Source organism: Dermacentor variabilis, chromosome 10 (genome assembly GCF_050947875.1).
Source record: "Dermacentor variabilis isolate Ectoservices chromosome 10, ASM5094787v1, whole genome shotgun sequence".
Classification (NCBI taxonomy): domain Eukaryota; kingdom Metazoa; phylum Arthropoda; class Arachnida; order Ixodida; family Ixodidae; genus Dermacentor; species Dermacentor variabilis.
Genome location: NC_134577.1, coordinates 17,857,023 through 17,870,920, shown reverse-complemented (window position 1 = coordinate 17,870,920; position 13,898 = coordinate 17,857,023). Strand labels below are relative to the sequence as shown.

Here is a 13,898-nt window from a genome sequence, read left to right as displayed (position 1 = left end):
CTGATTGCGCATCGCAGACTACGCCACCGAACGCAGTCAATTTCGATTTAAAAGAAGCTGGTCTACCTTCCCTCTTGTTAGGTACCGAGCCTCCTGTCATCAGAAACTGCCCAGGTGACATCGTGGTAAACTCGGAACCAGGTTACGGAGAAGCGATCGTCGACTGGGAGATGCTTGAAGCTGTGGACAAGACCGGAGCTTCGGTCTTCCTCAACGTGGCTCCGTCTGTGATGCCGCCACACTTGTTCCCCATAGGAGAACACGAAGTGTCGTACTGGGCCGAAGACGAGTGGGGAAACATGGCGTTCTGCAACTTTACCGTGACGGTAGCAGGTGGGTGAAAGTGACAGAAACCGTCCTCAAGGGTTCGGTGTTCGTGTTCACCGACATCTTTTGCTTAGCTGGTCGGCCCCTGCCAATTTCTTTAAGAAAGAAACTTCTGCGGCGATGATGTCGATGACGATGATGATCTCCATAAGGATCCTCAACTGTGGCACGTGTACACTTAGTTATCAGTCACCGAACAAGATCGTTCTCAGCCTAGAGCAGTGGCGTAGTTAGGAGGTGGCACACCGGGCACGTGCCCCATCCACCCTCTCCCGAAAGTTACACGTGTTACTGCGCGGCTTTTCCAGCCCCTCTCCCGTTCCTCCCTCTCCCCGTCTGCGGTGAAGTGTGTACCCCTACTCGAAAAAAAAAAAAGAAAAAACTTCTGGCTACGCCACTAGCTTGGCGCCAACGTTTCAATAATCTTACTTATCTTCGTCAGGCCAGCAATTGACAAAGGTTTCGTTGTTGTCCTGACGAATACAATTAAGTCCCCTTGTCGTAACGTTGGTTCCGGGCTGAGAATTTTATTGTTCGACCAATGCTGAGAACTTCGAGTGTCCATTATCCCGTGAATCCTTTGTCTCGCTTGGGCAGCACCCACTTGGGCACAGGGCAAGAATCGGGCGAAAAAATAAAGATGTTCAATAGCAAGAATAGTACGTAAATGAATAGTGAGATTAACTCTAATTAAATCATTAAAGAAGTATTACATAACGATGGATACAGTACCGCTGAATTGAACAATTCGGAGAATTGTGAATTGAAATGAACAGCGGTGCCTGGAGAATTAGCCAACTTAGTTTTTCCGCTTCTGGGTCCGTATTCGCCAAGAGCTCGTGCGCTAGAAATGTTCGTAAGACAAAATTCCAGCCAATTCTCGATCTCGCCACGTTATAGACGAAGGCGACCAGCCACTGGCGAAGATCACTTACGAACGAAGAATTTTGTGAATTCGTCATTTGTTACTTTGGCAAGAATGTTCACCAATAACGTAAAACATCATGAAAAAATTTACGAAACAACGCGCATGCAGCGAAGAGCACCAGACGATGGATACAAGACATAAACGAGACGCATCAACTTGCGCATCTGTGCCCATATCACACGCAAAACGAAATTTTCCTACGCTAGAATTGTGCGCAAGACGAAATTTAAACCAATCCTGCCGTTGGGCATATTATTACCGAAGGCAGCCAGCCATTGGAAAAGGTCACCTACGAACAAAAAGCTTTGTGAATGCGGCCCTTGTCCTGTTTGTATGTCGAGTGCGATAGTCTGCACTGTTCGATGCGTGTTGAATCAAAATCAAATGACACAACTTCGAACTCTTGCGAAAAAAAGAGAACAATGGGGCAGGAGTTGTTCCCGGTCATTTTTTTTCTCGTTTCTTTTTCTGTTCTCTTGACGTTATGTTTTGCGCATCTACCGGGCTTGCCGCAACTATGTCACGATGAAACAAGGACAGCGCAGGGTTAAGCGCCCTAAGCAGTTGTTCCTTTTTTTATAGCACTGAAACTCCAAGATTATTCAACTGCGATACCTCCGAACTTGCACCGTACAGGGCTACGCTAGTAGGAGCGAAATCTACTTCGCGTTTTGACTTCATTACGCGATATTTTAAACTTTACTGTCAGCTTGAAGCATACTTTTGTACACTTCACGCTCAACCTACACCTATGTTATATTATATTTAGGGGTGGGCGAATATTTGAAGTTTCCAATGCGGGTGAAATATCACACTCTAACTGTTCACATTTGAAAATGAACTATTCAGTATTTTCGAATAGCAAATTATCAGAAGTGAGACAACGACAAACGTTTTCGAAGCAATGCATAAACAAAATAGGTGCAATGTAAGCTTTGTTTGCGGTTTCGCGGCTGAAGCCTACATTACAAGCTGAGATTTTTGCTTGTAGTCAGTCATTTAGTTTTATGGCAGTCCAGTCACGTAACAGTATTATTTTTTATGCCACAGCCAGTGATATTCTTTTCTTGCAACGGACGCTATTACATGTTTCAATGGCACTCAGGTCGTTCATCAGCTTTTTCTTTTATTTTTCCAGAACCACTGGTCTTTCTTCAGCAACCCTTTATTTAGGGTTTTTGGAAAGCTAGTCATACAGATGCCATTCATTTTTGGCAATTTTTGGCAAGCTCTAAAGATGTTGAGAGGCTATTCCTGCAATGTTTTAAACTACAATTACTACTCTTGTGTTTACCACTGATCCCAATAGTCCTTGATAGCTGCCTGCCTTTTTTCACTAGTACATAGAAGCGTGGTACCTAAATATACGGATATAAATATTCCCCTTTTAAATATATGCGTCTGCATTTGACTATACGATATTCGGTTCCATTTTCGATACTTACTATTCGTATTCAATTGGTATTTGCAAACGTTGGTATTCGCCCACTTCTAATTATTTTACTCAATTACCAAAGCAGCATGAACTGCACACACAACGCACTGAAGTCACTAAATGTTACTGTTGCATTGGGTGTTCTGATGACACATAAGATGAACACGGCTTTTTCTCGTGTAAAAGTGGTCTGCTTTATAACGTGTTTGCTCCTTGCTTACAGACGAGGAGCCACCGTTTGTTGAAAGCTGTTCCGACCCGCCTGAAGCGTTTTCTGACGGGCAATCATTCGCATATGTGTCCTGGGAGGAGCCAGCGTTCTGGGACAACTCGGGGGAAGATGTGAAGCTGTGGAAGTCCCACAGTCCAGGAGTGTTTCCTGTGGGCGATACGCTAGTCACATACGTAGCAACCGACGCCTCTGGAAACAACGCCTCTTGTGTCATCAAGGTCACTGTGAGAGGTGACCGCTTTCTTCGTAACGGACACCCGTGCACATATAGGGAGGAAGCCAGATTGTGCATGCATTTGAAGCACACATCCCGGCTTTATTTCGCATGGCGTTGCTGAGAAGCATGCCAATGCTACTAACTTATATTTACGGACGTTTCATTGTAATACCAATGCACGGGCTATTACCCCGCTGCCCTACTATGCCATGGTCCAGCAAACGCGAGTTACATCAATCACACAACGTTGCTTCCAACCACATGCTTACGATGACTTGCCGTACATACGCCGTTTATGGAACCTAGAAACAAGCAGTGATGTATCCACGTGAATGTCTCAGGGTGAGGACATCATCCCCCGAAATTTTACTCATTCCAGTGACAACAACAAAAAATTTTTAAGTCAAGAACACCTTTCTAAATTAACTGCTCATTGTGCTCCTGCCTGCCGTGGTTCGTGGCCTATCTTTCATACCACAACAAAGCATCTTGTACAGGCATACAAGCAGCTCCAATTAAGTGGTCAAATTCCCTTTAATTCGCGTTGCCACACATGCGAGCAGGTTCTCTTCGTGCATGTTCTCGGGTTCTCTTAGTGCACACACAACCTCTTGTTCATGAGCCAACGCCACGCTAAGACTGTCAAATAGATAAACCCGTAGCATGGCTATTTATGCATACTTCCGCGTCTGCATGTATAATTCGCGCCTGCAGCGGATGTTCGCCATCTAGATTGGACGTGCCCTGTGGCAAAGACAATTCGCAAATGTGTGCTTAAAGGTTCGAAATTCAACAGTGATCAGGCTGAGGAGGATGGAGTACGGACAACACGTTTTAGAAGTCACTATTGCAGTATCACTCTGAAACGGGCCTGCAAGCTTACATTTAGTTTCATACCGACGTTATGCAGCGTGGCAAACCAAGCGGGGAAAAAATGCATGATTTTCCAGATGGCTTCATTTTTGAACTCCTCGTGTGACGACATTCAGCGTACCACTGCTGAAGTATCAAGTCATTTCTTCCTGCTGACCGCGCTTCCAGAACACCGATGTACCCAGCCACCTGCTCCAGCCAATGGGAACGCTGACTGCCAAAGCACCACTTCCGGTGTCACTTGCATAATTTCTTGCTTGGAGGGTTATGAACTTGAACCAGACAGCCCCAGTGAGTTCTCGTGCACCTTCGCCGAGGGATGGACTCCCCATCGACCGGAGTCTTTTCCCGACTGCTCTGGTAAGTTGCTCAATTGATAAGTCACAACGTTTTCTCTTCTTTTTTTCCTCGGATTACGCATGTATCAGCCACTTGCTATTCCCGCAAGATGGTCTGACAAATAGCGAAACACTTCATCCGCCGCCACTTTGGTACAGCGATTGTGATTTACTGCTGATAAACACATCTCCACATATTCAGTGCCCTGTCGCAGTGGCAGAATTCTGATAGGAACGGAATAAGAACCCATGTGGTGAGATATTGTAGCACTTCAATAAGCTCCAAGTGATAAAAATCTTTATACGGCCTTTCATTGTGGTGTTTATCATGGCCCATGAGCGAGTGCTGAATTTCACATCTCAGTGATTCACTAAACACACCCTTAATCAACAAGTCAACAGGAAAATATTATTATGACTCAAAAATGGAGCCCAAAGTTTCAGCTGCAATCTGAACAAAGCTTCACAAATGTAGGCTGTACACTTAAGCTGCGAATATAATATATCCGTGTAAGCAATAGCCCACAATCTTTGCTCACTTATAGATATGTGTAATATTTGCACGTGCGAGTCCTCCTAGTTTTATATATCGATACCGTCCTTTGGTGCTTAAAAAAAACGATAAATTCTGATGCATACTAGCAGCAGTTATCAGGTAGGCGTGTCTATTGCAAGCAAAAGCTACTTTCTGTTCGCCTGGAAAAACAACTCTTGAAAGAAACATCGCAAATGAAGAAGAAGCATAAGGTAAACTGGGCGGAGGACCAAATGAGAATGCTACTGACTAGGCTTTTTGATGCGAAAGCATCAAGTGGCCCATTGAGCGAAAAAGTCGGCGTTTGTAGCAGCGAAACTGCACCTGAATTCCCATTGGCTGCGACCCCACGTCACGAGTACGCCTCAACGGTGCAGAGCGGGAGAATTGGAACATCTGCTGCCACGATAGCGCGCCAGTTGTTGTGTGAGGGGAGAGGGCATCGCCGCGACGCCACGTCACCAGCGCGCCTCGACGGAGAGAGAGAGAGAGAGAAGGAGATTCTTGTTGATGGGAAGGAAAAGTTGGGGTAAAGTGCAGCAGATACGGCGACGCGACGCCGCCTGGCGAGACGGGTTGTCGTCGGCTCGCGTGACGCACGCGCGCGCGCGCGGGTGCCGCCGTTTCCCTCTCGGAAGCCAGCGCGCGGTCCGCATCTCTCCCCCTCTCTCTCTCACCCCCACTGGGCTTAGCTACGACGCGCGCCTACCTTTCTATCCCCACTCCCCAGTGCAGCGCGGTTGAAGTGTCCTCCAACGAGAGACAGTCACTGCGCTGTTCATAACCCATCCAATTTCACCTGCCCCAAACCAAAAATCGCTCACCTGCCGGCCTTGGCGGTCGCTGCTGCTTCCTCGGTCTCCCGTCGCGCAGGACGTCGGTGACATGCGGCGTCCTCGATTTCTTAGCAGTATCGTCCAAATGACTCCAGTCTACAGCCAACATTCTCACGCAGGAACTGTAAAAAAGATACATATATATAACCCGTACCAGTTTAATCGCAAAGCTCGATAATATATCCCGCGACAAAACTCGAAAACATTACTCGCAGCGCAAAACTCGAAGTACAGCTCGGCGGCGTTCAGTTGGGCATTAACGCTTTCGCATCCACAACTCGTAAGAAGTGCTTAGGTGTCCACGGATTTTTCTCCTTTAGAGTCTGTGCGATCAACGGCGGCGACGGTAAAAGCGAGGATGCTGTATTCCGCGCCGCTAGGATTGGAGTGCGATGAAACAACGGAAATGAATATGCGCGACCACATCCAGATGAAGCTGGCAACGCAGGTAAGACAAGTTGACCAAATACTCGTGCGCACATAGTTTTTTTTTTAAGTGATAACTTTCCTTAGTTACTTCACCCACTTTGGATGCTTGGTGCTTCTCGCTCTGTAGAGAAAGTAACAAGATGCATAGAGGATGAGAGCAGGAGACTACAGGAAGAAAGTCAATTGCGGAAGGGGAAAGAGCAGAGCAGAGCACGCGATAAAGGATAAATTCTGCCGTGAATCACTGTAGTGGCACGGAGAAAGGCAGCAGTGTCGCAACACAAGAAAGCTATCACTGACTTTGACAATAATCTACGACGGTTTCTGCCCTAATTCTTTATTCGAATAGTTCTTTGCTCAATCGTCTACTTCGCGCCTGCTGTGGTCTGCGTGGCAACGTTCGCCGCGCCGGCAGCAACGCAAGGTGAAGTAGTAGTAGAGTAGTAGTAGAAAACTTTTAATGAGATCGTTTAAGAGATTCGCGGATTCGAAGCCTCCGTCGTCTTTCTTGGCGCCGGCGACTTGAGGCTTCTCTTCAGCAAGGTTGGGCCCCTAGTCCAGGGCTCCACTGAGTCGCGCTGCATCAGCAGCGTGCCGCACTAAGGCCCTTTGGGCCGCGAGCTCGCTGCTGGTGAGCCGGCTCTCCCATTGCTCCGCACTCGGGAATTCGTGTTGGTGGAATGCTTTATTTCGTTCGCACTCCCATGTGATGTGGTATAGTGTGGGTGTGTCGCCGCACCAGGGGCAGTTTGCTCTGTATTGTGTTGGTGACATCTTGTTATAGATGTACAAGTTGGGGAAGGAGTTCGTTTGTAGCCTACGCCAGCCGACTGCTTCCTCCCTCGTGAGGGCTTTGTGTGGTGGTGGGTACTTGAATCTAGTCCCCCTGTATAGTTGTAATGTCTCTGTGTATCCCCCCTCGCATGCCAGTAGCTGAAGCTCCAGAACATCTGACATGCCTGCTCGGTATGTAAGCCCTCGAGCTAGGCTGTCTGCTCTTTCGTTCCCCGCTACGCCTGCGTGGCCTGGGACCCAGATTATGTGTTGTATGGGTGTCTGCTCAGCAGAGGCTGCTGCCCCACTGATTATCCTGAGGGCCATGCCGCTAATTCTGCCCTTCGTATAGTTTTTACACGTGTCTTTCGAGTCTGTTAAGATGTTTAGGGATCGGCCTTTCCTATAGCCTTCTGCTACCGCCAGCGCGACGGCAATTTCCTCGGCCTCCGTTATGCCCACGACCTCCACTGAGGCGCATGTGGCCATGTCTCCTGTGCTATTAGCTACCACCGTAGCGGCTAAGCGCTTCCCTGCATGTACGTACATGGAGGCGTCCGTATAGACTGTGTTCTCTGACCGGCCTAGCCTCCTTTCTAGCTGCTCGGCCCTTGCTGTTCGTCTGTCCTCGTGTAGGTTAGGATCCATGTTTTTAGGCAGGGGTCCTACATTAAAGGTCTTTCTAAGGTCGTCCGGTACGTCCGCGTATCTGTCTACCAGTCCGCACGTGTTCCGACCCAACCTTCTCAGGAGCGCCCTTCCCGTAGAGGAGCCTCTGAGTCTGATGAGTTGTGCCCCCAATCGAGCCTCGGCAAGCTCATCGAAGGTATTGCTGATTCCGAGTTGGAGTAGCTTCTCGTTTGATGCGTTTCTGGGTAGGTGTAGAGCAATCTTGTATGCCTTCCTGAGAATACAGTCGGCTTGCTCTCGCTCCGCCTTTGTTGTTGCGTGGTAGGGCAAGGAGTACATAACTCTGCTAACGATTAGGCTGTTGACGAGTTTGAGGGTATCTTCTTCTTTCATCCCGTACCTTCTCTGAGAGACTCTACTGATCATTCTGCCAACCTGCTCCGCGGCTCTTCTCAGCAGGCTGATGGTATGGCTGCATTTTCGGCTGCTCTGCAGCCACATGCCTAGGATTCGTACCATGTTCTGCTCTGGGATCAATTGCCCCTCTAGAACTACTTCCAGCGAGGCTTTGGTAGGATTTCTTCCGATCCTGATGATTTCCGACTTCTCCGTCGAACATCTGAGGCCTCTCTCCCTGACGTAGGTCTCTACGCAGGTCGCAGCTTCTTGTAGTCTGTCCTGCTTCTCCCCTAACGATCCTTGGGTGACCCACACCGTGATGTCGTCGGCATACATCGCATGTTGGATGCCCGGGATTTCCTTGAGGCGTCTTGCTAGCCCGATCATCGCCATATTGAACAGGACGGGCGATATCACGGAGCCTTGGGGTGTTCCTTTGCAAGGCGTGGTGAAGACGTCGCTTCTCAGCTCGCCTAGTCCCACGGTCGCTGTTCTGTCGCTCAGGAAGGCCCTGATGTAGTTGTGGGTTCTTCCCCCGCAGTTGGTGTTGTTGATGCCTTCCATGATGGCGGCGTGGCTCACGTTGTCGAAGGCTCCCTTTATGTCGAGGGCCATGACAACGTTTTCGCCACTTCTCGGCATTTTCTCGAGTACCTCCTCCTTGAGTTGGAGTAGTACGTCCTGCGTAGACAGGTGGGCTCTGAACCCGTACATGCTGTCTGGGTACAGTTGGGTCCTCTCTAGGTGCGACTGGATCCTTTTTGTGATTACTTTCTCGTACATCTTGCCCAGGCACGACGTGAGGGAGATCGGCCTGAGGTTCTCGACCTGGAGTTTCTTGCCTGGCTTCGGGATCATTACCACTACCGCGTGTTTCCACTCGGCCGGCACTTTTCCTTCGTGCCAGAGCTTGTTGAAGTAGGCTGTGAGCTGATCTATGGCGCCATCGCTGAGGTTTCTTATGAGCGAGTTCTTGATTCTGTCCGCCCCCGCTGCTGTGTTTTTTGTTGCCGACCTGATCGCCTCGACGACTTCCTCTCTCGTTATGGGCCGATCCATGGTGGGATTCTCTTCGCCCTGGTACTCTTCTTGGTAGCTTTCGACCTGGTCTTTGCCGTAGCATTTGACCCGGACTTCCTCGAGTAGCTGTTCGTCCGTGCCCGTGTACTGGTGCACCAGCCTCTGAATCGATTTGCCGCTTTCTGATTTGTTCTTGCTCGGGTCCATGAGGGACTTGAGGATCTGCCACGTCCTGGCCGTGCTGAGGGTGCCGTTCAGCGCGTTGCTGAATTGCTGCCATCCTTGCCTAGCCAGCTGCGTTGCATACTCCTCCGCTTGTTTAGTTATTTCGGCTATTTTAATCTTTAGCTTCCTATTGAACTTCTGTCTTTTCCAATGCTTGGTGAGGCCGCGTCTCGCCTCCCATAGCTTGAGGAGCCGCTTGTCCACCTCCGGAGTTTGTTCGGTTCTATCCACCTCTTTAGTATAGAGTTCTTGGATCTGTCTGAGTTGCTGGCTCCACTCCTCCGCAGATACAATGTCGCCCTTGATCTGCTTGCAGTGTGCTCTGAAGGCGTCCCAGTCCGTTAGGCGGACCTTGCCTATTTTCCGCTTGATATTGTTTGCGGTTGTGCTGATCCTTATTATGTGGTGGTCGCTTCCAAGGTTCTCGAGCAGGTTCTCCCATTCTGCTTGTCTGGCGCCCCTTACGAAGGTTAAGTCAGGGCACGTGTCTGAACTGACGCTGTTCCCCTGTCTAGTTGGGTGGTGTTCGTCGGTTAGCAATTCGCACTCTGCCTGTTCTGCTGCAGCGCAAATGCCACGTCCCTTCTTGTCGTCTTTATTGTAGCCCCACCTCGGGCTCTTGGCGTTGAAATCACCTGCTATCACTAGGGTGTTGTTCCCCGCGAACTTTTTCGCCTCCGTAAAGAGCCTAATAAAGTCCCCATCTTTCTGTCTGGGCGGGCTGTATAGGTTTATAATATAAGTGCTTTTAGATCGTGCTTTCTTTTTGGGGATTATCTCCGTGATCACGTGTTCGATCCGGGTGTCCTTTATTTCGTTATGTGCTATGGCTACTACTTGCTTGCTAATGAGAGTTGCCGTACGGCCATTTTCCTGACACGTGTAGCCCCTAAGCGTAGGGGTGCAGTTTGTTTCCTGTAGCATAATTACGTCTGGTGGGGTTCCTCTGGCATAGATGAATTGCTGCAGGAGGCCTTGTTTTTGCCTGTACCCCCTGCAGTTCCACTGCCACATCTCTAATTGTTGGAGGCGTTCTGCCATGATGGGTTACCATTATTTGCGTTGGGGGTTTCTGTGCCGAACCTGCGTTCGTTAAGTAATCTGTCTCTAGCATCATTGGTTATTCTCTGTGTGTTTTGGCTCTTGATGTGCGTCCTGACATTCTGTTCTAACAGGGCGAACTTTTGTTGTCCCTGCTGCATTTCGTTTTTTAACTGCTGCATCTGCTCTTGCATCTGCCTCTGCATGTTCATCATGAAGGTTTTAAGGGCATCGTTGGAGGTCCCTCCCTCGTGGTGTTGTTGCCCCGTTTCCATCGCCCTAGGCGGTGGGGTCAGAGTCCTAGGCGGGGCATAGCCTGTCCTCGATTCACGTAGTTCTCTGATAACTTCGCTTAGCTGCTTCCTAAGCTGCTCAAGTTCACGTTTAAGTGTCGTATTTTCCTCCGCTAGCTGTTTCTCGCGTGCGGTTTGTGTGTTGTTTGTGTTCGAGTGCGGAGCAAAGAGTGATTTGGGAGGGCCGTCTCCCCAGCTCACCTTAACGCCGCCGCTCTTCCTCTTTTGCTGTCTCTGCCCTTGCGTCTGCTTCTGCTGTTGCTTGCCGTTGCCGCCCAGGGGTGGGAAGGACTCGTCCCTTTCGGATCCCCGGCTCTGGCTCCGGTTCCGGCTGCCCCCGCGGCTGCTCCGGCCCGACTCCTGACTCTCGTCACGGAACCATCTTGGTGTTCTTCCCCGGCTGCGGCCCCGGCTACGGCGTTGCTGCTGCAGGGGGCCCCACCGCAGCTCGCTCGCCGACTTGAGTCGCTGTTTGCAGTCTCTCGTGCCCGCCACGTGGTCGCCGCCACACAGCAGGCATTTGGGTGTGCATGGGTGGTCTGCCGCCGGGTTCTGGAGGCCGCACTGTCTGCAGGCCCTAGTCTCCGGATTCGGGCAGACGTCCATTCGGTGCCCCTGTTGGCCGCAGGTGTAGCATACCTGCCTCGTGGGCCGGTACGGGTAGCACCAAAATTCTCCGCTGTGGTAGAGAACTTGCTTCGGGAGGGTGGGGCCGTCGAAGGTGATGATGGCCGTGCTGGATCTCCCGAGCATTCTGGCTGTTAGGATCTTCACGCCTTGCGTGCGAACTCTGAGGCTTGCCTTGAGTTCCTCGGGCGAAGTCTCCGGATCCACTCCGTGGATCACCCCGCGTAGCGTGCCGTCCGGCGCCGCCACGTGTGCGTTTACGGCGTAGTTCTTGCCTCCGAAGCTCAGCTGCTTGATGCGCATAATCTTCTTGGCCGCTTCTTCGTTGCTGGTGCTCACAATTATGATGTTCGATCCATTGCGCAGCCGGATGATCAGGTCTTCTTCCTTACATCCCCGCTCGGTAGCCGCGACTACCGCCCGCGCCACGTGGTGTTGGTGCAAGTCTCTGACTGCGAGTCCTCTCGGCCGGAGGACGATTTTAAAGTCGTCTCTGGGGAGTGGAGGCAGGCGTCGCCTCGGCGCTCCCTCCCTCTCCTTCTTCTCCGCCGCGGCTGGCGCGCCAGCTGCGTTCTTCGTCGCCCCTGAAAAAGGCGCGCAATCTAGGCCGTTTCCCGCCAAGACTTGCTGCTTGCCGCCGCCGTCTTGGCGTTTCCGTTGTTTCTTCGACATGGCGACTATCCAGCCGTCTTCTTTTTCTCTGTCGATGCCGCTTACTTGTGAGCGTTGGATCGGTGAGGTGCTGCTTCCCGGGGCTTGGATCCCTGTTGCAGCGAGGCCGTCTCGGTCTTGCCGCATGTGGGCCACTTCGATGGTGTCGTGGAAGTCTTCTTCCATGTTTTCCTGGGATTCAGCCGAAAATCTTGTCGGTCTTAAGGTCACGGGTTGGTCGTAGCTCGGATTGCTCGTTCGGGACATCGCTCCGATGCGTCTTCACCGCGGGCCGAAGCCGGGAAGGCCGCGGAGCCCCGTACGTAACGCCCTGCCGACCACGTGGGAACTTCAAATGCCGATAAAATCCGAAAAAATGGACCCACCGGCTTGAAATTGGTATCCTCGTGGTCCTCTTCACTTCCGACGTTGATTCCGACCAAAATTTCGGTAGTCCGATGGGATTAACCGGGTCAAAGAACCCCAAAATCACGGAGCGCATGTGAGGCGCGTCCGCACTCTTCGGCGAACGCAGCGTTCCCAAGGTGAAGTAAAAGACGCGTATTCAACGGCAGCGACGGCTGACGCGTCGGTTTGCGCAATCCTCTGTGATAACGGGTCGGCGGCGCCGGATGTCGCTTCTGCGCTATTCGTAGTTCGCTATAACAATGCGACACCAATGACCTGTATTATTATAAAGTATATTAACGCAATACTCCAACTGATGTCCGCATTCGCTATAGCACATCGAGCACCCAAACACTACTTCTTTTCTGTTCTTTTTTTCTACCTTCCTTTAGGCGACCTTGTGTCCCGTAGGTGTGAGCTGCGCTGTTGAAGACCTGCGTGTAGATTGCTCTGGGGGTGACGCGACACCGAGCCGCCAGCGGTACAAACGCTCGAAGGAGACGGAAATCAGCGTCTCTTTCCGTATCACAGGTAACGAACTCCTTCGATTTAACGCTCTGCGAGCGTGTTCACTATGGCAAGCATAACTCTAAATCAGAAATCATCAAACTGTAATCAGCGTTTCGACAGCGGAACGTGGTCTCCGTCAGAACGCTTTTACCCTGACGAAGACCAAGCGTCTTTGCCAAAACGTCGGTTCCACGGAGGATGAGCCTTCCCTTGCTAGACCACTGTTGACACCTTCAAGTCTCAATATTTCCATGACCCTTCGTCATGTCTAGATATGAAAGACGTAGTCCAACACTATCCTTTACGCGCCGTGGCGGCTGAGAGGCTGTGGCGTTGCGCTGCTAACCACGAGGTCGCGGGCTCGATACCCGGTCGCGTCGGCCGCATTTCGATGGAGGCGAAATGCAAAAAAAACGCTCGTGTACTTTACCATGTCAAATAACTTTACTATGTCAAATAACTTTACCAAGGGGGCCAAAATTCATCTCTGGTATACCCAGCTACGGCGTGCCTCGTAATCATACCGTGGGTTTGGCACGTAAGACCCAAGATATAGTTCAAAAAAATTTAAGCGCCATCTTTTATGTCGCCCAGGATGTTATACGGCATTCCACACAGAACAATAATAAACGAAACGAGGGCACGACGGCTTCTCTGCGAGGGGCGTAAAACTAAAGCGTTGTCGTCCGTAGGCCCAGAGTTTCGACAATACATCTCGGGTTGGCGAAAGTTTAGTCTCGCTGCTGTAGTTATCTGCATTGAGTGTGTATGTGCTGCTTAAAAAAAGAAATAAAGGAAGAAGGAAACCGAAAAGAAAAGGACGTTTCTTGCCAGTTCTTACGTTGTGTGCCGAAGATGGCAAAGTGGATACATTGTCATGCCCAAGAGTTCGAATGTATCTTATAGGATGGTGGTGCATGTACGCTAAGTGTGCAGACGACGTTCTTCTTTTTCTTTCGTTTTAAGACAATGGTGAGTTAACTAAAACAACACACAGCTTTTGCGAGGGAGTTCTGGTTCAACGAAAGGTAAGCGTTCGTTATGTCTAACTATTGGTCTCCTGACAATTATTCTATAGACCATCCAAACAGTCCGATACTGCAGTTTTCAGAGACACTGTATATATGTGCCCCTGAACTGCTGAACTGGGCGAAGGCACGAAATGAAGCA

At 50.3% G+C, this 13,898-nt stretch overlaps 1 protein-coding gene across 1 annotated transcript in view; it reads left to right on the top strand.

The window, feature by feature from the left end:
• The window catches only part of LOC142559918 (sushi, von Willebrand factor type A, EGF and pentraxin domain-containing protein 1-like), a 64,292-nt gene that overhangs the window by 9,776 nt on the left and 40,618 nt on the right, over positions 1–13,898 (top strand). The window contains exons 8-12 of the mRNA XM_075671613.1: positions 82–333; positions 2,914–3,153; positions 4,181–4,372; positions 6,042–6,169; positions 12,611–12,749. Coding sequence (XP_075527728.1) covers positions 82–333; positions 2,914–3,153; positions 4,181–4,372; positions 6,042–6,169; positions 12,611–12,749 — 951 coding nt within the window. The remainder of the gene's footprint in view (positions 1–81; positions 334–2,913; positions 3,154–4,180; positions 4,373–6,041; positions 6,170–12,610; positions 12,750–13,898) is intronic.